The sequence below is a fragment of the Vicugna pacos genome, chromosome 20 (assembly GCF_048564905.1).
Source record: "Vicugna pacos chromosome 20, VicPac4, whole genome shotgun sequence".
Taxonomy (NCBI): Eukaryota; Metazoa; Chordata; class Mammalia; order Artiodactyla; family Camelidae; genus Vicugna; species Vicugna pacos.
In genome coordinates this window covers 25,774,048-25,799,808 of record NC_133006.1, presented here as the reverse complement: position 1 = coordinate 25,799,808, position 25,761 = coordinate 25,774,048, and the positions used below count along the sequence as shown (strand labels likewise).

The following is a 25,761-nucleotide window of genomic DNA, read 5'->3' as shown; positions in this document are numbered from 1 at the left end:
TAGATTAGTCTCTATTATTCTAATTTTAATATTCACTTTTATTGATTTAAATCTTAAAGTTTCCAATATTGAGACTTCTTAGGACAAATCTAAATAAAATACTAGAGTATTGCTTTGAAAACCTGTCGAGAAAATTGTAATTTTGCTTCAATATATAGCATTTCTACCATCACATTAAAATTCATGGTAAATGTTAATGTAGAATCAGATAAGCAAAGCAAAGAGAAGATAAAAATCAAATCTGTATATATTCAATGCCCAAAAATAGTGATATTTTTCTTTATTAACATCTCTAACACTTTTATTTAATCTTATAGACAATGGTAGCCAAAACTATTTTTAAGAACGAAGGGATGTGATAATGCAGTTTATGAAAAAGAATTCAGATAACACTACGAAATCTGATAGTTGGCTTGGTTGGTAGATATCGTAGGAGATTAATTACATGATTCATGCAAGGGTAAAATGATCTTAGCTATTATACTAATAACAAGTGGAAAACGTATGAATGTAGTCTAAGTACATGCCAGAGACAATCAATAAAGCTTAGATTCAATGTTGGGGCCAAAAGAAAGGATCAAGTATAACTCAAGGGGTTCTCACTGAGCTTACTAAGTCTTTGGTATTGACATTCTGAAAATCTGACATGCAAACAAGAGCTGTTTTCAGAAGATGAAAGCTAGATTGTAAAATCACTAAAATTTTAGAGTTCATAAATAATCCATGTGTATATGGACCAGACTCCATTTGCTTTAGTCTAGAACTAAAGAGGAGGTCTAGAGTTATAATATTCAGTATCTTGCAGTAAACTATATTGAAAAAGAATATGAAAATGAATATATGTGTGTATATGTATCACTGAAACATTATGCTGTACACCAGAAATTGACACAACATTGTAAACTGACTATACTTCAATTAAAAATATATATAGATAATAAAAACTTTAGGAAAACCACTAGTTCTGAATTTCAAATAGACAAATAATATTCTAGAAAAACTATATCTTAAAATTAAATAAAAAGAAATGAATATATAAAGTGAAATATAACTATATCTCAATTTTAGAAAAGAATTTAAAGACTAACAAAAAATTTGCAATCAGTACTACTCGATTTGGGTTTTGGAAATAAAGTAGAGACAATAGGTTCACTCCTAACCAATTGGGCAGGAAAAGATTGACTATGCTGATATCACCTCTCCAGAGTCTCCCTCCTTGGGTGCTCCCTAGAGGCAGTCAAACTCTGGATACTTGAACCGAAGATAATGAGTTACATGGGGCAGGGCACTCTTGGGGCCAATAAAAACAAACACATCCTCAAGTCTTCAGTCTCTAAAGCGTGTACTTGGACTTTGGTAGCTTATAAAAATATCCCTCGATATAAAATTAGCCCTTTGATTCACAGGCAGATTCGTAGAATTCACAGATACCAACATCTGTTTCGTTACAGAATCAATTGTCTACTCTAATGTATACAAACACTTATGCACTGAAACATTCTATAAAATGAGTGCAGATTCTTCCTGGGAAAACTGTGGGGATGACACAAGTTGTGCTAACAACAAGTTTTAAAAGAAATACTTCTACCTTTAAGACAGCCTGAGTGAGTAGAAATTTTCAATTTCCTTGCCTCTGATAACTAACCACTTCCAAGCCTGGCATATTTTAAAGCATATTTAAATACATGGCTCTGTATTTGTTCTAAGGATTCTGCTCTATCTACTTCATTCCTTCACACCTTTCTCCAATTCCAGGACCACCTCTCACTTGATAATCATTCAATGTACTAGCTTTCATAGGAGACCAGCAATCATGTGGTTTCATCTTCCTGATATTAACATTCCCATCAATATACCAATCTTCTAGTTTCAGAGAATTTCAGTGGTCTTTCAAGACTATCTGGGTTCTTCCAAAAGTAGTTGCACATCTTTAACCTTTGTATTTGTTTTTGAAGAAGACGCCATATTCTTAGTCCAACACCAACTCAAGTGTCCCAAAGGCCAATGGACATTGTTCCTTTGCCCCAACATGTGGTGATGCAAACTGCAGATATGGTGTCTATGCATGAGTTTGCTATTTTACTTATACTAAGTTCTAAACTGCAAGAGGAATCTGAACTCCAAATTAGCTGAACACCACTTCACTACAGAAATGAAAAGATGTAAGTATTTTCCAATTGAAACCAATTCAAATGTTAGGTCTTATTAGCATACAATCTATACTGAGGTTGTAGGTCTATGAAGTGTAACAAAGGTGTGTATGGGAAAGTAACCTTCACCAGACATTCATGCCAAGTAAGGGGAGTCAATTTTTCCCTATAAACTTCTGCCATCTACACACATTTCAGAGTAAGAAAATAACAACACTATCAAGAATCACCTTAGCAATTTTCATGATCAAAATTTATGAACTTGGCATACGATAGAACTAATTCCTGCATCTTAGGCTTAGCCCTGCATAGCAGGCATTTATAATTAAGAATTGTTATAATTTCTCAGGCTTGGTTACATTATACTATTGCTATTCGATGAATCGAGTCCTGCAACCATCCCTTCAAATGATAGGTTGAAATCCTAAACCAGATTCCTGTTAATGTGACCTTATTTGAAAACAAGCTCTTTGCAGATGTAATGAAGTTAAGATGAAGTTATACACACTAATGTGGTCTCTATTCCAACATGACTGATATTCTTCTAAGAGGAACGGGAGAGACCGAAAGGCAGGGACACTGCCTAAGTACACCAAGGAAGTAACTGAAGGACTGCAGCCGCAAGCCAAGGAACTCTGAAAATTGCCAGCAAACCACCACAAGCTACAAAGTTGCAAGAATGTGTTCTCTCATACAGGTTTCACAGGTCCTGGAACACCTTAATTTTGGACTTCCAGTCTCAAGAACTGTGTGGCCATAAATTTCTGTTGTCTTAAACCAGCTACTTTGCGGTACTGTGTGTTATACCAGAGTAGAAAAAACAATACAATACATTGAAGTTTGCATTAAATGCCCATGTCGGTTTAATTCTACTTTTGTAGGTACAAAAAATTTTACATATTCTTATCAGAATGGATGTTTTCTTACTTCAGATCACATTCTGTGCAACACTGAGGAAAAAAAATCATTTACCATCATGTTTAAGACTGAATTATGAGTTAGTTCAGTGATCTCTGAGAAACAGCCTATTCAAAAACATTGTAAGAGACTTCAACTGGGCACCACGATGGACTAGAGAAGAAAAGCTGCTTCCCCGTGACCCTTAAAGTACAAGAATAGAAGGAAGATGCCAAGGTAAGCACCAACAACACTTGATAAAACAAATTAGAGTGACTAATGCCAGTTTTATGATTCTGGGTATTTTCAAACAAGGCCTGATCATCTGGAAGATTGAGAAATTAAGAACCGTGTTGTCACTGAAGAATGTGCAGGGACTGAGAAGAACTCACTCAAAATACAACAATAGATCTAATGGAAAATAAAACCTACCAGATTTCAGTAGAGAACGAAAACATTTCTCTCTTTTCTTTCTTATTAAAAGCTAATAACATTATCCTATTATTTGGAAGTAGAAAGCACCAGGACATAGAAATGGGAGGTCAGTCTTTAGAATCTCAAACTTATTAGCAGCAGATTGATACTTAGAATCCAAGTATCCTGATCCCACCTATTGCATTTTAGAACTTTTTATTCCAAGTTAACTGTACTCTTTGGCCCCACACTAACAACACCCACCAAACCACCAAAACAACTACTTTAAAAATTAAGAATGAAAGGAAAAGCGGTACTAAGAATCCAAGAGAAAAGGCATAACTGAGAGGTGGCAGAATATCTTCTTCCCTGGTCATGGGTTATGCTAATAAAAAAGTGATGTTTACGAAAGATAGAGTTTCCATAAAACCCAGAATTAAAAAAATTTCCAAAATTAGAATTGTCAAGACTGCTTAATAACTGTTCCACAAGATTTCTTTTGTTTCCCACTTGTACATTTATAAATTACTGTAATTCCTCAATTCACTTTCAATAGTCTCCTATAGTTTTTAAACTTCCTCCATACTTTCATTTATTCAACAAAATGTTTTGTGAATCTATATATACTGGACTTTTTCTAGGCTATTGTGCTATTATGACATATGTCTCTTCTTTAGGTATTGTTTACTATTAAATTTGCCTCATGGTGTGTGAATTTGTGTGTGAGTCCGTGTGTGAGTCCGTGTGTGTGTGTGTGTGTGTGTGTGTGCATGCGTGTATGTGTGAGAGAGAGAAAGAGAGAGGGGACTGATTGATTTAAAAGACGAGACAAGGCAATTATAATAGAAAACAGAATGATTAATGTGAGGTTTGTATTTATAGGAAGTGCACATGAAAAAGAATATTTGCTCTATCGCATTAAAGAATTTTAAAAGAATTCTAAATTAAAATAAAAGGAGAAACTAATTGATGGTTTCCTGAGTTTTTACTGAAAGTGGTAACAATGAAGACTGCTCAGGATTAGTCCTCCTGGAACATGAAGTTTGGATGCAACATGAATTCTTAAATCATTTCCTATAGAAGATTTCCAATCAATAAACATGATTTCAGGCTCCACATCAAAGGTTCCCTTGCTTTATGCATTAAATGTATTGCTCCCCTTTGGATAAAATTAATAGAAAATTTTATTATCAAAAAATTTATTATATATGCATCTACAGAAAAAAATTGTTCTCTCTACACAAAATAGCACAATAATCAGTCCGAAATAGCACAATCCTTGAGGGAAAAAAATAGAAGTACTGAGCAGCATTATTTGCAATTATTTAGAACAATTAGTTTTAACTCTTGGAGAAACATGAGTTGTATTTGTAGTTCATACAATGATAAAGATAGTATCCCTTGCAGTTAAAAACGCATAGTGTAGAGTCACTTTGAATCCTGCCTCTATGTTCGGTAGGTACATCACTCTGATAAAATTACTGCACCTCTTTAACTCTTATTTCCTTCATCATTTTAACAGAGATCATGATGATACCAAGCCCATTGTGTTGTCGTGACACAATGGAGAGCGCGTGCTTAGGCCAGTGCCTGAAACATGCAAGGTGCTCACATTAGTAGCTATTTATCACCCTCTTTCTTGCCAACAAGAAAGTAACTGTCAACATGCCTCAAGCTGCCAACCAAACTCTATTGACTCCAGGAAAAAAGAGGTGGATTAAACATGCAACATAAAAGTCTGCAGTCCTCTTATTTCAAGAGGTAGAGTACAATGGAAAGAGCTAATGACAGCACCTTCTCTGGATTCACTCTCCTGGGCTTCTCCAATCGGCCTCACCTGGAAACGGCTCTCTTTGTGGTCATCCTGATTATCTACTGTTTGAGCTTTGTAGGCAATGGCACCATTATACTTTTGTCAATTGTGGATGCTCACCTCCATACCCCTATGTATTTCTTCCTCTCCAATCTCTCTTTTATGGATCTTTGTTTGACTACTTGCACTGTCCCTCAGACACTGGCCAACATTAAGGGGAAGGACAAGACCATCACCTATGGTGGTTGTGTGACCCAGCTCTTCATCGCCTTGGGACTTGGGGGAGTCGAGTGTGTCCTCCTGTCTGTCATGGCCTATGACCGCTATGCAGCTGTGTGCCGCCCGCTCCGCTACATGGTGAACATGCACCCTCAGCTTTGTTTGCAGCTGGTTGTAACCGCTTGGCTCACAGGCTTTGGCAATTCTATAGTACACACAGCATTGACCATGACTCTTCCCTTCTGTGGTAAAAACCAAGTGGACCATTTCTTCTGTGAAGTTCCAGTGATGCTGAAACTGGCCTGCACCAACACCTCCATCAACGAGGCTGAACTCTTTGCTGTCAGTGTCTTCTTCTTGGTGGTGCCCCTGTCACTCATCTTAGTATCCTATGGTCACATTACCCACGCAGTCCTGAAAATAAAGTCCGCCCAGGGGAGGAGGAAGGCTTTTGGAACCTGTGGTTCTCACCTAATGGTAGTGATTATTTTCTTTGGGACACTCATCTCCATGTACCTCCAGCCTCCCTCCAGTTATTCCCAGGATGTGAACAAAAGCATTGCACTGTTCTATACTCTGGTGACTCCCCTGCTGAATCCCCTGATTTACACTTTGAGGAACAAGGAAGTCAAGGGGGCACTAAGGAGACTAGTGAGAAGAAACAGAGACTTGAGACAGAGTTAATGCAGAATTTGCAAGGCCCAAGATATTGTGCATTGGGAGATTTCTGAATGACTAAACACCAGTCCTAACTTAATTCAACACATCTTTATAAACCACTCGCTATGTATGAGGCACAGTTCTAGGTACTTGAGATGTATCAGTGAAACAGAGAGCCCTGTCTCCATGGATTCAAACCTTCTAGTGGGGAGAATATAAGTTAAATAAGATAAGCTAAAAATGAACTATGGTATATCATGTACTCTGCAATAATACACTATGCAAATAATAATACATACAACAATATGAACCATTTTTACAAACATAATGATGAGTGAAAAGGATAGACACAAAACAAGTCCTACTGTGTGATTCCACTTGTATAAAATTCAAAACCAGCAAAAGTGAATCTGTGGCAACAGAAGTCAGAACAGCGGTTCACTTCGGAGTAGTAGTTCCTCAGTGGAAGGAGAAAGCGGGGATAGGCACTCTGGTGTTCTGGTCATGTGATTCTTCATCTCGATGCTGCTTGTATAAGGTATACAATTTGTGAGAATTCACCACACCTTACACTTAAGGTACTTGCACTTTCTGTATGTACGCTGTACTTCAAATCATTTACTTCTAAAAAGTTTTAAATAACCCAGAAATTAATGGAATACTTGGATACTAAATCATCAAACTCAGTTTTTCGTCCCTTTTACACAAAATTTGGGTTTATATTCCAAATGGTCTAAGTTTCTTGCATCCATTGAACCTAATTAATAGATTCAAAGTACTTTGATAATACTACTGTTTAGCCAACTGGAATGAACCTTATCTAACTTTCCTTTGAAAACTTCAATCAAAGATAATCTGTATGTACAGTGAGTCTCTGGGCTCTTCTTCATTCCACATACTTAGTGGCCAGGTCTTAAGGCAAAAATCATACTGATAATTTTCAAATGAAATTTTTACTACTGGGTATTATATTGCTTTAAACGAACTATATTTTGAAGATGATGTTTAGTGTCTGTTTGTTTGTATATCTGTGTGTATTTGCATATATGTAGTGTACAAAAAGTGTACCAAAAGATATTTTCATTCACCAGGGATTTCAAGATTTTTCAATATTTGATAGTGCATTAGTAAAAAGGCAGATATTGAAAGGAATTTATAAAACAAAGTAAAAAACAGAAATAATTTTCTGGTAAACTCAATGTGCAGTTGATATAAATATTTTCTTCTTAAATATTCCTGATTTAATAATGGCAAGTTTGATGGTTTGTTCATGGATTATTATGCTAATGAAATAATAGAAGAGCAAGGATTTTTCTTTCCTTACATGAAAATTTACTAGCAAATGCTTGAGTTCCTTACTGTTCTTGTCTCTGCTTCTAATAAATAATTTTCAGTGATTTCTGATCATATTCTGAGTGTAATAGAGAAGATATGATTATTTTAATAACAATTCCTTGGATCCTTCAAATCATGACAGCTTCATGATTATCGTACCATGTTTATGACACAAAAGTTCCATACTCTACAACCATCTAAATGTTTACTATTTTCCTTTTCAGCAAATAAACATTCCTAATTCACTATATTATTTCACTTAAGGTAACCTTTTGTGACTTACACTTCCTAAGAGGATGTATTACGTTACAGCTGGGCAACGTTCCCACTGCAAGTACGGTAGGCCCTCAGTAGCCAGAGATTCAGCCAACCATGGATCCATTTGATCTGACATTTTCTATAAGGGATTTGATCACCTGCATACTGGGGTATGGGGGTGGCACAGGTGGTGGGTGCTCCTGGAACTAATCCCTTGCCAAGACTGAGGGGTAAATGTATGTGAAAAGGCCAAATTAATTTTAACAACCATATTTTCAAAGCCATTAGAAAGCCGTGGAAGTGATGAGGTTCATGTAGACAAAAATTACAGAGAGGAAAAACCCTACTGAGCTGAAGAGGGGCTGCATTTTTTTTTCCCATGGAGCCATGGACAAGCCTGAGTGTGAGCTGAGGGTTGGGCTTGGCCCAGATAGACTTTGCCAAGGACAAAAAAACATCATAAAAGTCATTTAAGGCTGGACTGACAAATTGAATACTTTTAAAAGACTTTAAATACACAACCAAATGTTTCCAGTGTACATTTCCGTTTTCAGTGGACTACTTGGGAAGCCAGAGACCCAGACCAAAAGATTCAAAAACACAGAATAAAATATCCTGCAGTTCCAGTATGCTTAGGAAACAAAAACCCACTAGGGAAAGGGATCCTGTCTCTACCACACAGTTCACTTCTTTAAGGCATTTGCCAAATTTTGAGTTAGCATAGAGCAGGGGGCTAAATAGCTAAGCTGAACGTTTTAAACGTAAACTTCCACAGCCTTTCAAGGCTGATAAAATAAGACTTCCCAGATTTTCTATCTAAATCCCAGCAGGACCCTTGTCTGAGGAAAGCAATGGAACAAGAGGTAGGCTGAATTTATGTCTTCAAGGCAGCCTGACCAACTCATATGCAAGAAAATGTAGAACTCCCCCTGGAGGAAGATACGTCACCTGGATCCTCTTTGGTTCTTTTATACACTATGTATGGTATATAATTAAAAAGCAAAAGACATGAAAAGAAGGAAGATCATAAGACTGACAGTTGAGGGGGAAATGACAGTAGATCAGAGGAATAGATCATCTAGATAAGGAATTTGCAGCCCAAGACATTAAAATAGCTATGATTAACACATTCAAGACAAACAGAAGAAAAGATGGGGGCGGGGATGAAAGGAAAGAGAATTTCACAAGAAAATAGCAATATAGTGAAAGAATTAAACAGACATTATAGAAATTTAAAATACAACTTCTATTACTAGAAACTCTTCAGATGCAGTCCCATAATGAGTAGGAGTCTTACATGTGCCCTGGGAATACTTTCCTCATGATTAGACACACAGATCTTGAGGCCATGCTCAACAGGCAAGGGAACTGACTAGTTTTGTCATGTTTTCTGGTTTTTAATTACACTAATAGTGAGCAGGATTTGAATTTTCCATTTCTTTGAAGTAGTGTGTCGTGGGATACAGAGAAACGAAGTTGCTTTCCTACAACATGCAGCAAAAAAAGAGAGTGGAACCTAAAAATCAATAAAGAATCCTGTTAGAAAGCAAATGTCTATACAAAAATCATGGTTTCATCGTACAAATTTAATCTGAACATGAGAAGTTTTATAGAGAAACTAACACAGAAGACCAAGAACCTCGTGCATTTTTAAAGGAAAGCATTCGCTTTTGAAAGTCCGGTGCTGAACACTGGAATTTGACACAACATTGTGAAGTGATTATAAATCAATAAAAAATGTTAAAAAAAAAAAAAGAAAGTTTGGTGGTTAGGGTATAGGCATTTAAAGCTGGAGGACCTTAGATTGGAACCATGGTCCTAGCATGGTGGTTGTTGACTGTGCAGAATCCATTATTCTCTCAGTGCCATGGTTCACTGATTTATAAACAGCAGTTGATATCACTCACTTAAAAAGAAACAAACAAACAAAAGTTGCCACTTTTACTTATCTGTATATGTACTTATTTCAGAAAACACTGGAATTACATCATTTATAAACCTATAACTTCTAACTGGTATGAACTAAAGGAAACATATTTTCTTCTACTATTCATCCTCAGGAAAGAGTTAAGAGACTGACCGACAAGAGATTGCATGTGGAGTGCATGCTTTGTGCATGTGTATATTGCTCTCTGTATGTGATGATATATTATGACATATTAATATATACATTATTTCAACCCAAGTACAAACCAAAATATAACAGGTTGTGGAGGAATATGAGGAGAAATATTCTTTCTGAAATACAGGAGGCTTTTTCCAAGATGGGGAATAAACCCAGAGAGAGGTTGATTTCATGCTAAAAATGACACATTGTTATGCCAAGATGTTCTCTTCACATACATTAAAACAGAGTTCACATTCAGTGGATAGATTAATAAAGAAACTTTCCAAAGTCCAAAGTGAATCTTGCAAGACTATTTAATAATCCTCAAATACTTGAAATATGGACTGAAAAATACTTGGTAAGCACTATTTGTGACCTGCTAACACAGAATCAGGGGTGGGCCCCTGAGAAAGGCTTTGACAACGAACCGTGACGTTCAATTGACCATGAGTGTCCCAATTTCTATTCATTGGAAATGTCCAGGTACAACTGAAGAGCTTTACTCTCCAAAGAGGTTCTGCTATCCTAGAAATGACTGCCTGATCAGAAGAATTTGCAGTTTTTAAAGACCTCAGAGATTTCATTCAGTACAGACTGCTTAATATAAATCCATCAAATTGCTTGGCTGTACACCTGAAGCTAAGGTTGTAAATCAACTACACTTCAATAAAAATATAAATTTTTAAATTTAATCCACTAAACAAGATAAATCAATAGAATAGATTGTTTGGAAAGGAGCAAGAGTATCCAGTCCCTATAACTCACTCACGGAGAGCATCCCGTGATCCATCTGGTTCTCATTTCTGCATTTACACAGAGCCCTCTTCCTAGCAAATCTAGGATGTTTATATTGTACTCATAACTTAGAATTGTATGACAGTTATTTCATAACTAGATAGTGTAGTAAAGCTTAGGCATATATTTTTAAACTAATAGGCATTTTATTTATTCTTTCAATTTTCTTCTGCTGAATCTCAGCGAGTTTCCACAAAACTTGGGGTTTCCTGGGAATCAGGGGCCATTTCCCATATTTTTATACGTCAATGAATTCAAATTTCATGAGCCCTTTGCCAGATGTGAGATACAAGGCCTTTGCCTTGACCAATTGATGCCTGAAACAAACTACAAAACAGTGTGAAGAAGAATTATCTAAACATTTATTACCCTTTGAAACTTTTGTCGCATTACAGTAAGTAAAATATGCAGAATACAAAACAGGACTTGGGTCATCTGCTATTCAGATACAATGTTCTCAAAAATCATTTTTAAAAAGGAACTACATGGCTCATAAATTTAAAATAACCGACTTTCTGGAATAAAGACAGTCTCTTCAGCAAATGGTGTTGGAAAAACTGGACAACAGCATGTAAATCAGTGAAGTGAGAACACTCCCTTACACCACACACAAAAATAAACTCAAAATGGATCAAAGACTTAAACATAAGACAAGATACAATAAACCTCCTAGAAGAAAATATAGGCAAACATTAACTGACATACATCGCAAAAATGTTCTCCTACGGCAGTCTACCCAAGCAATAGAAATAAAAGCAAGAATAAACAAATGGGACCTAATGAAACTTATAAGCTCCTGCACAGGAAAGGAAACCATAAGTAAAACAAAAAGACAACCTACGGAATGGGAGAAAATTTTTGCAAATGAAACTGACAAAGGCTTCATCTCCAGAATATATAAGCAGCTCATATGACTTAAGAAGAAAAAAACAAAAACCCAATCCAAATGGGCAGAAGACCTAAACAAGCAATTCTCCAAGAAAGACATACAAATGATCAACAGGCACATGAAAAAATGCTCAATATCTCTAATTATCAGAGAAATGCAAATCAAAACTATAATGAAGTATCACTTCACACCAGTCAGAATGGCCATCATTCAACAATCCACAAATGACAAATGCTGGAGAGGCTGTGGAGAAAAGGGAACCCTCCTACACTGCTGATGGGAATGCAGTTTGGTGCAGCCACTGTGGAAAACAGTACAGAGATTCCTCAAAAGTCTAGGAACAGAGTTACCATATGACCCAGGAAAACCGCTCCTGGGCATATATCCAGAAGGAACCCTACTTCAAAGTGACACCAGCACCCCAATGTTCATAGCAGTACTATTTATAATAGCCAAGACATGGAAACAGCTTAAATGTCCATCAACAGATGACTGGATAAAGAAGATGTGGTATATTTACACAATGGAATACTAGTCAGACAGAAAAACTGACAACATAATGCCATTTGCAGCAACATGGATATTCCTGGAGAATGTCATTCTAAGTGGAGTAAGCCAGAAAGGTAAAGAAAAATACCATACGAGATTGTTCACATGTGGAATCTTAAAAACAAAAAAAGAACATAAATACAAAACAGAAACAGACTCACAGACATGGAATATAAACTTATGGTTGCCAAGGGGGGTTGGGTGGGAAGGGACAGACTGGGAGTTCAAACTTTGTAGATACTGACAGGCATATGTAGAATAGATAAACAAGATTATATGGCATAGCACAGGGAAATACATACAAGATTTTGTGGTAGCTCACATCAAAAAAAAAAGTCACAATGAAGATATGTATGTTCAGCATAACTGAAAAATTGTGCTCCACACTAGAATTTGACGCATTGTAAAATGACTACAACTCAAAAAAAAGTTTTAACAAATAATAATAATAATTTAAAAATAAATAACCAACCTTCATACCTTACATCAGTGTTTCCCCTGCTATGCACAATATTATACATAAGCACTACCTGCTGTTATTACCAGCCAAGGGCTACCATCGTCACTGGCAACAGTGCATCATACCCTTCACTCAGGGAGTCCTAATGTACAGCCTTCTCCGAAATGAATGTTTTGTAATATGACTGCCACACTGGTGAGGGTACCGTTGGGACTTTATATCTCAATGGCTTTATTAGAATTAATGTAGCAACTTTTTCATTAAAGTTTATTTTCCTACAGTTTCCAAACCTACTTCTATGAAAAAAACTGATACAGTCAACTCATGTACCTTGTAATAGCACCATGATCAAATGCACAAATCAATGATATCCCCCTAGCAATTGTTAGAAAATGATAATATGTTAGTATTCCTAACAGTGTTTCTGTCGAATCACAGAATTATTTTGGCTGTGCCTTCATGTTATGGACTCACATGTCTTTTTGGAAGTAGAAATAGAATAATGTTCTCAAATAGGAGTGAAAATAAGAGAAAACTGTGGAGTTTTTTAAAATAATAAATATAATTAAGATGCTCTGGAAATACTGAATGAGCATCTCTAGAAGTTGGAATGACTCCATTAACTTAGATTTTGAACACTCATTTTTGTAAGAAGACGAAGTAAGGAAATTCCCAAAATAGCTGTCAGAAAAAATTTTGGATGATACATGGGGGACACACATATACATCTTAAGACCTCAGGCATTCAGAGTCCTTCCATTGAACTGTCTTCCACCCACCATCATCTGGAGTCAGAGTCCTTCCAAAACACCTTCTTCATTGCTGCCTTCACATCCTTGTTCCGCAGTGTGTATATCAGGGGGTTGATCATGGGGGAAATGATGGTGTAGAAGAGAGCTATGACCTTGCCCTGATCCTGGGAGTAGTTGTTCCTGGGCTGGGCATAAGCATAGATGGCTGTGCCATAGAACAGGGAGACCACGGTCAGGTGGGATCCACATGTCCCAAATGCTTTTCTCTGCCCTACAGCAGACTTTATTCTTAAGATTACCCTGGCAATCTGAACATAGGAGAATATGATTAATGCCACAGGTATGAAAAGAATGATGACACTGACAAAGAAGAGCTCAGACTCATTCCTAGTGGTGTCAACACAGGCAAGATTGAGCAAAGGAGGGACCTCACAAAAGAAGTGGTCTAATTTATTTCTGCCACAAAGTGGTAAAAGGAAGATGAGCACTGTCTGCAATAAGGAGTTGGCAAAACCAACGAGCCATGAAGCAGAAGCCATCAGGGCACAGAGACGAGGGTGCATGATCACTGTGTAGTGAAGGGGCCTGCAAACAGCTGCATAGCGGTCAAATGCCATTACTGCTAACAGAATGCATTCTGTACCTCCCAACCCCAGAGACATGAACAGCTGAACTACACACCCACCGAAGGAGATAGATTTGTCTGCTCCACTGAGATTAACCAGGAACTGGGGAACAATACTGGTAGTGTAACACAGGTCCAGGAAGCTTAGGTTGGAGAGGAAAAAGTACATAGGGGTGTGAAGTTGTGGGTCCACATGGGACAATGCAATGATGGTTGAGTTTCCCAGCAAAGTGAAGGTGTAGAAAACCAGAAGAACCACAAAGAGGACTAGCTCCAGTTGAGGCCTGTCAGAGAAACCTAGCAGGATAAACCCGGTGAAAGAACTTCCATTTTTCTGTTCCATCCTTTGTTAGCACATGGCTCCTGTCAAGACAAAGAACTGAACAAGTTTTAAAAGGTATCTTAAAAAAGAAAGCAGGGGACAGTGGGAGGGGACATGAATTTATCATGTTAAAAGGCAGGGCCATGGAATTTATGTGCAACTATTTGAGTAAATAATGTACTTATTGAAATTGACATGTGTCATAACAATTTAGGCCACATTATCAAAAATAGCAATATTGACATTAAAAATAAGAAAAATCAAATAATGGACCTTGTGTCTGCATCAATCATACATATAAAAAGGCCTCTCTCAGATTGGGTGTAATAGGATTTAAGGTGCTATGTGAATATATGAACATTTTAGAGAAAATGGGGATAGGAGAAAAAGGGAAGGGCAATCAGAAACAATGAACTATGAAAGAGACTCAGATAGGAGGAAAGGTTACTTTAAACATGAATCTCATAATTCTACACAACTACATTTGCATATACTTCTCATGCAATAGAATACAAGATAATCTCTAAAATTGATTTAGTAATAGGAATTTATGACCTAGAATGGACTTATACAAAGGACTAAATCATATTCAAAACATCACTAAGAGTGCTACACATAAACATTTTGAGAGAATTGCCTCTCTACTCCTCTAATATATTATATTTGTCGATGCTACCTTGGTCTTTTTGTTTGGTAATAAAACAATTAAATACTCAGACAGAGCCTGAAAATACCACCAGTAAATTACAGTGCTTAATTCTTGCCCTCAAGATGCCTCACCTTACTATACCAATTTAACAAGAACTCCAAAAATTCATTGGCTATATGTAGTCAGTTGAAGTCAGTAGTCCAAAATCCAGTGACCAGCACTTACCTTTTCTTTCTGTTGATGTTATTTTCACACATTACCAACAACAAGACTGCGTGGTACCTTAAAGGAGGTAGGATTATTCACTATCAACAAAAACCACTAGGTATACAATAAATAAGATACACGGATGTAATGTACAGTGTACGGAATAGAGCCAGTATTTTATAATAACTTTATATATGAGTATAAACTCTAAATATATAAAATCACTATGTCGTATACCTGAAGTTATTATAATAAAAGTCAATTGACCTCAATTAAAAAAAACTCTTAAATGAGATGAAGTTGTACAACCCATTTACTGCTTTAGAGAATAACGTGTAAATTAACAGAAAAGAATGCTGAATATGATTGCAGGTTGAAAAGTAAACTACCAAGCAAAGTTACTTTGGCAACTAAATCAGAATAAAGAAAGTAGTTGTCTCTGTATAATTATTTCCAATCCACATAGAGAGCACACTGGGACATAATGAGGACACTAATGCCATATTCTCTCTTCTTACTTTAATTTTTTTTCTTCTACATTCCAGAAAATTATTACTGCTTGTAACATTAGATATGGGAAATGTCTAGGTGCAAGATGCATTATCCCACTGATTCTCAGGAGTACATTCTGCTGACCTGGGTCACACTGCTCCCTTTCTTTTTTTCTACTCAACATCCATCTATCTTAAAGTTGTCTCCACCATCACCAAAGGTAATCTTCCAAAACAACAAATAGTTTTTGGCTCAAGTTAATGAGAAATTTTCATTTCTTTCCTACCACATTTATAGAATTGTGTAATTTCCCTAGAAATCATCATCTATGTCATCATAAGCATCAATTGACTTACTGTAGTAAGAAATATTGATCCATTATCAGACAAACTACATAAATAATAATGACTGCAAATATTAGACACTTTCATCCTAGCATCAAGAACAAAGAATGGTGTCCTAGAGAACCAGCATGATACTACTGACATAGTGAGGTCTTGTTATAAATGAAAATACATATATATATAAATAAATACTTGGATACAAAAATAAATATTGAAAAAAGCTAAGTGAATTCATGTAGAAAAAATTTTGAACAGGTAATATTTTAAAAATAGATTTCATAAAACAAAGATGACATTCTGTGTAACAATTACAAAAAATAATATAATGGAAAATGACATCTCACAAGAACACAATGTTACTATATTAATCACGAGAATAGGCATCAAATGAAAGAGGTTAAATGCTTAGTACTGACACATATCAGGTGGTAGAAGTAAATAGTTTACAATTACAATAATTGTACAATATTCACATATAATTAAAATTTTAGTGGAAAAATGAGTCTTTCAATAAAACTACTCGATATGTAAACCATACAGTTTCAAGACAGGTGATCTCAAGATAATGTCTGTTTTTAAGATATTTCAAATATACAACACTCACTGATATCTTTCACACACCAATTCTGCTCTATCCAGTTCCTCAATGATTCCTGAAAAAGTGCTGGCAAAACTTCTGCAGCCTCAGTGCTATGACGGAAACACCACTGCCATAATAACACATCTCTCTCATCTGTAAGTTCAGCTCAGACCTGTATTAGGACTGGCCCCTGATGTCAATGGAGGAGGAATAAATGAGGGGAACATGGATCTATTGCTGTATTAGAAATGATCAGGTTTTATGGAAGAAGAGGTTAACGTAGGAATTCCACTGCATGTATTTTCAGGGCATGCTTTCAGGAAAAAGGGCATGAGGGAACCAAAATAGACCCAAAAGCGTGCTAAGAGCGGATGTGATCTCAACCGTAATGATGTTAGCCTGATCCCATGGGAAGCTGGAATAGGGCTCTCCAATAGAACTATCTGTGATGATAAAAATATTGTCTTCACTGACTAGTACAATAGCCACTATCCCCATGTTGCTACCTAATCATTTGAAATGTGGTAGCTAAGGAACTGAATTTTAAATTGCATTTAATTGTAATTCACTTAAATTTACATAGCTACTTGTGGCTACTTACCACATTGAACAACACAGCTATCAAGCATGAGCTGTATCAGGTTTACTGCTACTTTGACACAAAGGCAGCCTTCTGTATATCCCAGATTTTTGCGTCTGTTAGTGGCTGCGGGCCGCCCCCACCAGGTTCAGGAGACAGTGTGGCTCCCATTCAGCTGGGGACAATACTCTGAAGAAAAGCATGACTGAGAACAGAGCAGCCAATACTCATAACAGGGACGGTCTGGATGGTTGCATCAGCCAGTGAAAAAGATCTGAGTGGGACACCAAAAGCATTCATCCTACGGAGCCCAGTCATAAGGGTGTGCAAGGATCGAAGAGTGGCCAGTAGCGTCCATTATATTCTCACCTCAGGGCAATCTCATGAAAAATTTTCATTTGCCTCATTCACAAATTAAACTAACGGGTTCCCTTTTCTCTTCCAAACTTTTTCCTGTTCAACTGATCTTTGCACTCAGTTGAAGAATCATTTCTCATTAATAAAAATGCAAAATAACAATGCATTGAATGGTCATAAAATGAATAACCTCCTCGTAACAGTCAACCTGGCAATCTGAAGACTTCCTATTTATTTTAGGTTTATTTTTACCTCTTTGAGGAAATATTTTTGTACCTCATTTTGAACCTACAGATACTGACAATACATTTTAAGAAATATTCTTTATTTTCACAGAAAATAAGCTGCCAAGGGAAAAAGTGGAAGCTTAGAGTCTTAAACTTCTACATTCATATATACACTATCATTCTATTACTCAAGTACATGTTTTATTACAGCTAAATATGTTTTTTTAAATTATTTTTCATATGTACTTACTGAGGTATAATGAACAAACTAAACAGAATGAAATATCTAGGACAAAGTGTTGATCTCTAAAATGAACAATTCAGTTTACTTCTTGTATTTGGCAAATTTCTGTAGGAATTTCTGTTCCTTTTGCCAGCTGACATATGCACAAACCAACTTAGCGTTTTGTTTCAAGAATAACTGCAATGGAAAAATAATCTAATTTGCTAATTCCTAAAGCAACACAGAGACCAAGTTCCATTCTACCCACCTTTATTCATCTTATCCATGGGTCCTAAGCTCTTTCCCTACCTCATTTCCAAGTTACTATCTTTAATATAGTACTGGGGATTAGAACTTGGATATGTAGAATCAGACAGCAGCTTGTGTGGAGTGAGTGCAAGTAAGCATTGCTTATTCTGAAACTTTCCTTAAGCAAGAAGATGCTTTCTCATGATGACCTCAGACATCTCCAAATGATATTGAAGATCTGCATTCTGTGCAGATGGTAAGAAGATGAACAAAGGCAATTCCAAAGTCTCAGTATAAATCTCCTGAATACAATGACCTGGCCCTATGACACAGAGATCCCTGTGGGCAACAGGACAAGGTGGTATGAAACTGCTCTGTGATTGGGCTGGCACACAGAAACAATCAGCCCTGACCGAATTTCTGGAGAATGTTTGTCCTCTACTGTTAATTAGCTGATATCACCAAGCTGTCCAGAGATTCCAGTCCTCAGGGGAAAAGAATCTCAAGAAGAATGCCAGAGGATACCTAATGTCCTCTTTGTTGTGATTCCATGTATTTGACAGAGGACAGAATATTCCCTAGAATTCCCAGTCACGTTAGCTCTCATCTTTGAATGACTTAGATGTTTACCAACCACCTAAGATTTTTTTCTCACACTTGGAAAAACAATTTTTACATACAAATATATAATAAATGAATAAGAATTCATTCAGCTACTTCATTTTAAATTTAAATATGCAAATGCTTTTTCACTTACTGTAATTCATAACCAACTTCTACGGGATCATAGAGCTAATAATTGGGCACATTCTAGTCTTTAAGGTGAATATAATGGGCGGCAACCACTACATTTACTACCAAACATTTACTGTGGCTAAGGAAAAAGAATCAAGCACTGTAAACATTCTTCAGTGTATGCCCCAAACTTCTAATTATTTTCTCAAACAATGAAAAGAAAAACTCTTAATTTTTAACAAAACTGACATGGTTTGTTTAAATTCAACTACTCTCTGCATTTAAGTTTCACATGATTTTGGCTCACCAAGATAGTTACCATGAACTATAGAAACTGCTAATGTAAAATGGAAGGAAGTTGATGGGTATTATATTTGTAGAAGTCAACTTTGAAAATCAGTTAATTACCTGTAAGCATATATCTTTAATTGACAATATAGGCAAAAGCTTTGGAAAGCTTTGGCACTAAACACCGAATGCAGCCTCAAAAAAAAACCCAAAAGTCCCTTTTTCCAGGTAGGACCACATTTTGTTTCACAGTAAGAGGTGATTGCTAGTTAGCAGTATATGCTAGCTCAGAGAAAGTCATTTCGGTTTGAAGCATCTTGTTTTTCATATGTCATTAGTCAGGCAAGCACAGAAAGCTTCTGTGATTAATTTATATTCTATAGCCAACTCTTCCTGATATATCCATGAATTCCAGGTTTATTTGTAATATTCAGCCTAGAGACATATCTCTTGAAAACATTCTTAGATTAGAACATTCTGTTATCTCCCTACTAGTTAAATCCCATCATAATATTTATAAGGAGGTCTAGTAAAGACAAATGCTGCTTACGTCATCCAGAGGAGGCACAGAATCCAGACCGCTATTAATACTTTTCTTTCCAGTTCACCCTTTGGATAATAATTTGGCTGTTATCTAGTAATGCTGCCTGCAATTTTCACATTCCTACCTACAGTGTCCTTCACTAAAGTAGTTCTTGGTCATGTGCCCCAAGAGATATGTGTAAGAATGCTCATAGCAGCTTTGTTTGTATTAATCAAAACCTGAAAACAATCCAAATGCCCATTGACACTAAAACCGGTAAACTGTGGACTATTCATACAACAGAGGACTGAATAACAACAAATATAAACAAAATGCAGCTAAACAAATCAAAACGCTATCTTTCTCAAAAAAAATGTTTAGAAAAGATGCAACTCACAAAATAATGAATCTCGCTACATAAAGTTGTAAAACAAACTGCTATTTATGAATGCAAACAGGAGTGGTAAAACCGTGGTTATAGGCAAAAATTGTAACCAACACTAAAAACAACATCAAAAAGCTGAGTATAACAAAGTTAAGATCACGGAGGAGAAAAGGGGACGCGATTAGGTAGAGGCTGTCAGAGGCAATGTCCAGGTTTGAGTTAAGGAGGGCGATATCATGACTATCCACTTTTTAATTGCTCTTTAAATTGAGTATGTTTATACAAAGGGAGAGAGAAGTCAGACCGAGAGAGGGACAGAGAGACAGAAAGAGAGAGGCAGACTGACAGACAGAAAGACAGACAGGGACAGAGACAGAGGCAGAGAGAGAGCCACAGGACATAAGGAACACACATAGGACAGTTACACCTACATTACGGCCATGTTATAGGGCAGCATAATAGGACAGGAACACATCTTCACCAGGTTCCAGGACCCCATCCTCTCTGAACAGCTACAATAGTGAGGACACACTTTTATTTGAAATGTATAAATTGCTATCATTCAGTACATTATTGCAAAGGCTATTTCTGGTCTGTGAGTTATTTCGAGCTGTCTGATTCTCTTCCTTAATACTAGTCCTCTACCTGAGATAAGTAGGAGTAAATGTGCAAACTTCCTAAGAAATGCTACCATCCCTGTATAGTTACCATGCTTTTGGATATCTGTAGGTACCACTGATAAATAGATAAAGAGCCCAAATGGGGAACGTGGAAAAGAAAGGGCTCAGAAAAACAGAGAATTATCCAGAAGACAAATCTAGAAGGAGAAATAACAGGAACTCAGTGAGACTTTAGATATATACCGGGACTTCAGTTAAATGGAGAACAAAGACATACACTGAAAGTGAAACAGAAGGAAAATGGTAATAAAATGATGGGAAAAGGGATTCTCAAAATCAAAAATCTCACAATGCATTGAAGTAATTACAAGAGAGATACAATATAGTGCCAGGCTACAAAGCAAGCATGTTGTTTACTCTATATTGAAAAATAATTCACTTCTTGAAGGGACTTTCACATACATGGTCATCTTACCCAAAAGATGGGACATACGGAATATACACATTTATAGTTCCACCATAAGTCAAGCAACAAATCTGCTCACTTTCTATTCCATATAACAGTCAGTCATTTACCCCTCTCCTGTGCAAGATGTGACTCTGGAGGTTCCCATGTAAGCAGAGTTTCCATGGACTGGAGATGGACACTCTATTATACTGTAAGGTTCTTGAAAGAGTCTCCCAATCTATTTCATCTTTGTGGGCATTTTCTGGAACCTAAAGAAAATCAGGTATAGTCAGTCTTGTGGGGAAATGACTGGGAGCACTATAACCCCAAAACATGTGGAAAGAGCCCAGAGATCACAAGCTACATTTCCATCACACACTCCCTCCTAACCCGAAGTGAGCACTTGCATATACATGCACCCACCCATTTGCATTAGAAAGCTTCCAAAACTTGGTTTACTGTATCTTATTTCATTATTTTACCAACGAATGAATATTGTTCACGTTGCTGTATATACAAGAAAATATAAAATAGTTTGAATTTCAAGCAGAAATTTTTGTTTTAACAGAAATGAAAATTCATTTTACTTTACTCACTTTGACACTAAATCTTTCATTCTTATCTAGTTAAACTATGTAAGTTAATGACAGCTTAAATTTGACAGTTATAAACACAAAGCTCACAATCACACTGAGGAAAACGTTGAATGTACAGCAAGTTGACTAAAACATTGAGAAAAGTTGATTACCACCTTTTAGTAACCATTAGTCTCTACCTAGTGAGAGTGAGAGCTTATTAAAAGGAATGTTTTAAAGAGCTATTTCATAGTTCTTCTTTAGGGAAGAAGAACTATGAAAGGACCATAACGTCAGACTCTGAATATTTAGGTTCACTCTTAGCCCCATCACTTAGAAGCTGTGTCAGTTTAAGCAAGAATTTAATCTCCTTGTAAAATCTAAAAAAGCCAAATTGATAGAAACAGAATAGAATGTAGGTTGTCAGGGGCTGGGAGATGAGAAAATGAGAGATGTTGCTCAGAGAGAACAAAATTCTAGTTATTAATTAAGCTCTGGAGACATAATTTTTAAAAAGGAATTGATTTTTTAAATACAAATAAAAATTTCTATTCAGTAGTTTGAATTGTAAAGTGCTTTAGTTACATTGTATTTAATTTTTATTTCTATACATGTTTCAATTTATTTTGTTAACAACCCATCTTCTATTGGTGTTTGAGTTAGAGCTCCCTCTTCAGATATCTTTGCCTTCTTCAACTCCTCTATCTCCTCTTCTTTCTCCCCCGTCCCCCTTGTTTTCTCCCATCTCCTTTCAACATGTTTATTCTTTGCATTTCACTCCTTGTCACCTACTTCACCATGAAGAGAATGGTTTCTATAAATCTCCAAAGAACATACTTTGTATGTATAGGCAAATATTTACATAATACTGTGCACGTACATATAAATGTATGTATGTTTTTGTATGGATAACAAGCCAATCTTTTATTATGAATACCATATACTATTCTTTCTCCCCTAGTTACTTTACGCCTCAGCCCTACAGAAATATTAAGTACACAGTGAACCTAAAACTTTTTAAAATGTTGAGGCATTTTAGACTTACTAAGTTGCTGAGGTTTCCAAGAACATTTATTCTTCAAAAATCAAAGTGAGTGTTTTGTTTCTAATCCATTGTGAGCTCCAATATCTGCCCGGAACTTTTGTCCAGACGTTCCCATTTCATACCATCAAAGATTATAAGAGAAATACAAATACTGTCCCTTCAGGAACTGTAGGCCAAGTGGAAAAATCTCTGTTCTCTTACATGCATTAAGAGTATCCTTTATAAGTGAGAAAACATGGTGGCATTTATAATAACCAAGACAATAAATTTATTAGGAAGCCTGGGGTTACAGACGGCCATCTTAAATAATTCCTATATATGACAAATGCTATTCAGATTTCCTACTTGCTGTTTTCTTTGTTAGTATTATAACCACGATCTTTATCACACTATATTTTCCAAAAGACTCTTCTTTGAATGTGTCAAAATTATTGATTTTGAATAATAATTCCATAATCCATAAGCTTGTTGAATAAATTGTTTGGGGGGGAAACATTAATAGCTCTAATTTTTAAATTATATAACCATATTTGATGCAAATACAAATATGTTGTTCCTTCATTTCCAAGAAGCTCTTATTTTTTTAAGTTCTTGGTTTTTCCTGTTTAATTTTATTGCCTAACATCATCACAACAAGGTTGATTAATGCAGAAAATAACCACAGCATTTTCATGTTCCCAACATATATGGGTTTGCTTGAGTAAGACTGATACGTTTACTTTTTAAATTGGTATTTTAAGCTAAGGAATGTTCCTATATATGGGAACAACATGTATGTGCTTGTTTATAACATATGCATGTTTTTTCTATTTATGTAAGCAGGGAGTCATTTAATTAGACAAATAACCACAGGATCAATACTAACTACATCAAAAAAAAGTAAGTGCTGATTGATCATCTTCCATGGGGAAACAAATAGAAAAGAGGTCCAAGGGCTGACTAATCCAAACAGCCACATCAAGTGGCTAAACAGAATTGGGCTTTAATATTTCCAAAGTGGCGAATTTTTAAAAATGCCCTAAAGAAGAACATTAATTGCTGAGATTTGACTTCCTCTTTCTTGAGAGGAGAATCCTTTTTGTGTACCTATGATGAAGCTTTAATAAAGCACGTGTATGTTGTCCATAATTCTCACAAATCACAGTAGTATACAAAAATGACAAGTCAATGAGCTAAATAATATTGACCAAGAAAGCGAAATTAGAAAATAATTCAGATAGACATTCTAGACTTCAAGGGTGAAAAATCTAGGAAAAGGAACAAACTTAAAAGTCAGGTAATGTGACTCTAGACAGTACTCATAGCATTAGTAGTAGCTTGGCTTTAAAGGCCATACCACATACACTTTCTAAACAAGAACAGTTCCAATCTCTTTTTAACTGAGTCTGATTTCTTTTAATCCTGCAGAAAACATAGGTAGCTACCAAGCACCTCTCACTCCAAAAAGGAGAGAACCTTGAGGAGCTCCTTTAATCACTATAATTTTACTTCGTGAAATCATTGTTAAATTCCTTATGTCCTCAATTATGTTTTACATATCATCTTTTGCTAATTCTATAAATGTGAAAACAATGCAATGATGATGCGTTCAAATGGCTTTAAACTGAGATGTCCAATTGATATTCAACAATTGTAAATTATCTACATTTTAAAATTGACGAATTGATGCCTGAAACAGATTATAAAATGGTGTCAAGAGAGTAATCTAAACATATATTACCCTTTGAAACTTTTGCTGCATTAAAGTAAGTAAAATATGTAGAATATAAAATAGGACTTGAGTCATCTACTATTCAGATATAAGTCCTCAAAAGTCATTTTTAAAAAGGAACTACATGGCTCATAAACTTAAAATAACCAACTTTCATACCTTACATCAGTGTTTCCCCTGCTATGTACAAAATTATACATAAGCACTACCTGGTGTTATTACCAGCCAAGGGCTACCATCGTCACTTGCAACAGTGCATCACACCCTTCACTCAGTAGTCCTAAGTACAACCTTCTCCGAAATGATGCTACATAATGTGGGACCTAATATCTGAATGGCTTTATCAGGATTAATGTAACAAGACTTTCTTCAAGATTAAAGTCTGTTTTTCCCACAATACCCTCACCTACTTCTCTGAAAAAGCTCTGGCATAGTCAACCCACTGAATTTTTAATAGAGTCATGATCAAAATGCAATAATTTATGGTATCCTTCTAGGAATTCTTAGAAAATGGTAAAATGTGGGGCTTTTAAAAATAATAAATATAAAGCAGATGCTCCAGGAACACTGAATCAGCATATGTGGAAGTTGAAATGAATCCATGAAGTTCGATTTTGAACACTCACTTTTAAAAGGGAATGAAGTAAAGAAATTCCCTTGAGAGTTGTCAGAGGAAATTTTGGATGACTCATGGGGCACTGATAAAAGAAAATTTCACATGTTGACATATAGGGAAATCATTCGGCCTACACATGAATTAAATTGATTCTTATGCTAACTAAAACAGACTATTTGTTGCCTACCAAACATACATGGTATATCTGCTTTAATGTTAAGAAAAGGACTCCCTGACCAGAAATTAAGAATATCCATGTTAAAAACAAAGATTAAATGCCTGTCTTCCGGGGACACCATTGTTAGTACTCCCATGATGATAAGACTCCCGTCTCAGGTGCCAAGGCCATGCTGACTCGCTGTATACGTACTGATCTGCACGTTTTTTTTTTTTTATTTAAAGCTTGAATAAATATATCCCTTACTTGTTAATGTTGTTTGTTCTGACAAGATATAAAGCTGTGCTAGAAACTGCTTCTCTGGAGTAACCCTAGAGTAACCTGAGAAATAGTCTTCCAGGCTAATCCTCAGTTTGGCTCAAATAAAACGCTCTTCTATTCTTAATATTGATAATTTATTGATTACTTTTGTTGACAGGACACACACATACATCTAAAGAGCTCTGGCATTCAAAATCCTTCCATTAAACTCTCTTCTTCACCC

At 36.0% G+C, this 25,761-nt stretch overlaps 3 protein-coding genes across 5 annotated transcripts in view; 1 reads left to right on the top strand and 2 right to left on the bottom strand.

The window, feature by feature from the left end:
• LOC102527007 (olfactory receptor 2B2) overlaps window positions 1-25,761 on the bottom strand; it is a 187,042-nt gene that overhangs the window by 101,054 nt on the left and 60,227 nt on the right. For all 3 annotated transcript variants that reach the window (XM_072945512.1, XM_072945511.1, XM_006215256.4), the window contains exon 2: window positions 21,281-21,421. The gene's annotated coding sequence lies outside the window, so the exon portion shown is untranslated. The remainder of the gene's footprint in view (window positions 1-21,280; window positions 21,422-25,761) is intronic.
• LOC102535048 (putative olfactory receptor 2B8) lies at window positions 5,233-6,177 on the top strand. The gene has a single exon (XM_072945501.1). The coding sequence runs from the start codon at window positions 5,233-5,235 to the stop codon at window positions 6,175-6,177; it is 945 nt and encodes a 314-aa protein (XP_072801602.1).
• On the bottom strand, window positions 13,328-14,300 carry LOC116277798 (putative olfactory receptor 2B8). The gene has a single exon (XM_031672485.2). The coding sequence runs from the start codon at window positions 14,264-14,266 to the stop codon at window positions 13,328-13,330; it is 939 nt and encodes a 312-aa protein (XP_031528345.1). The 5' UTR covers window positions 14,267-14,300.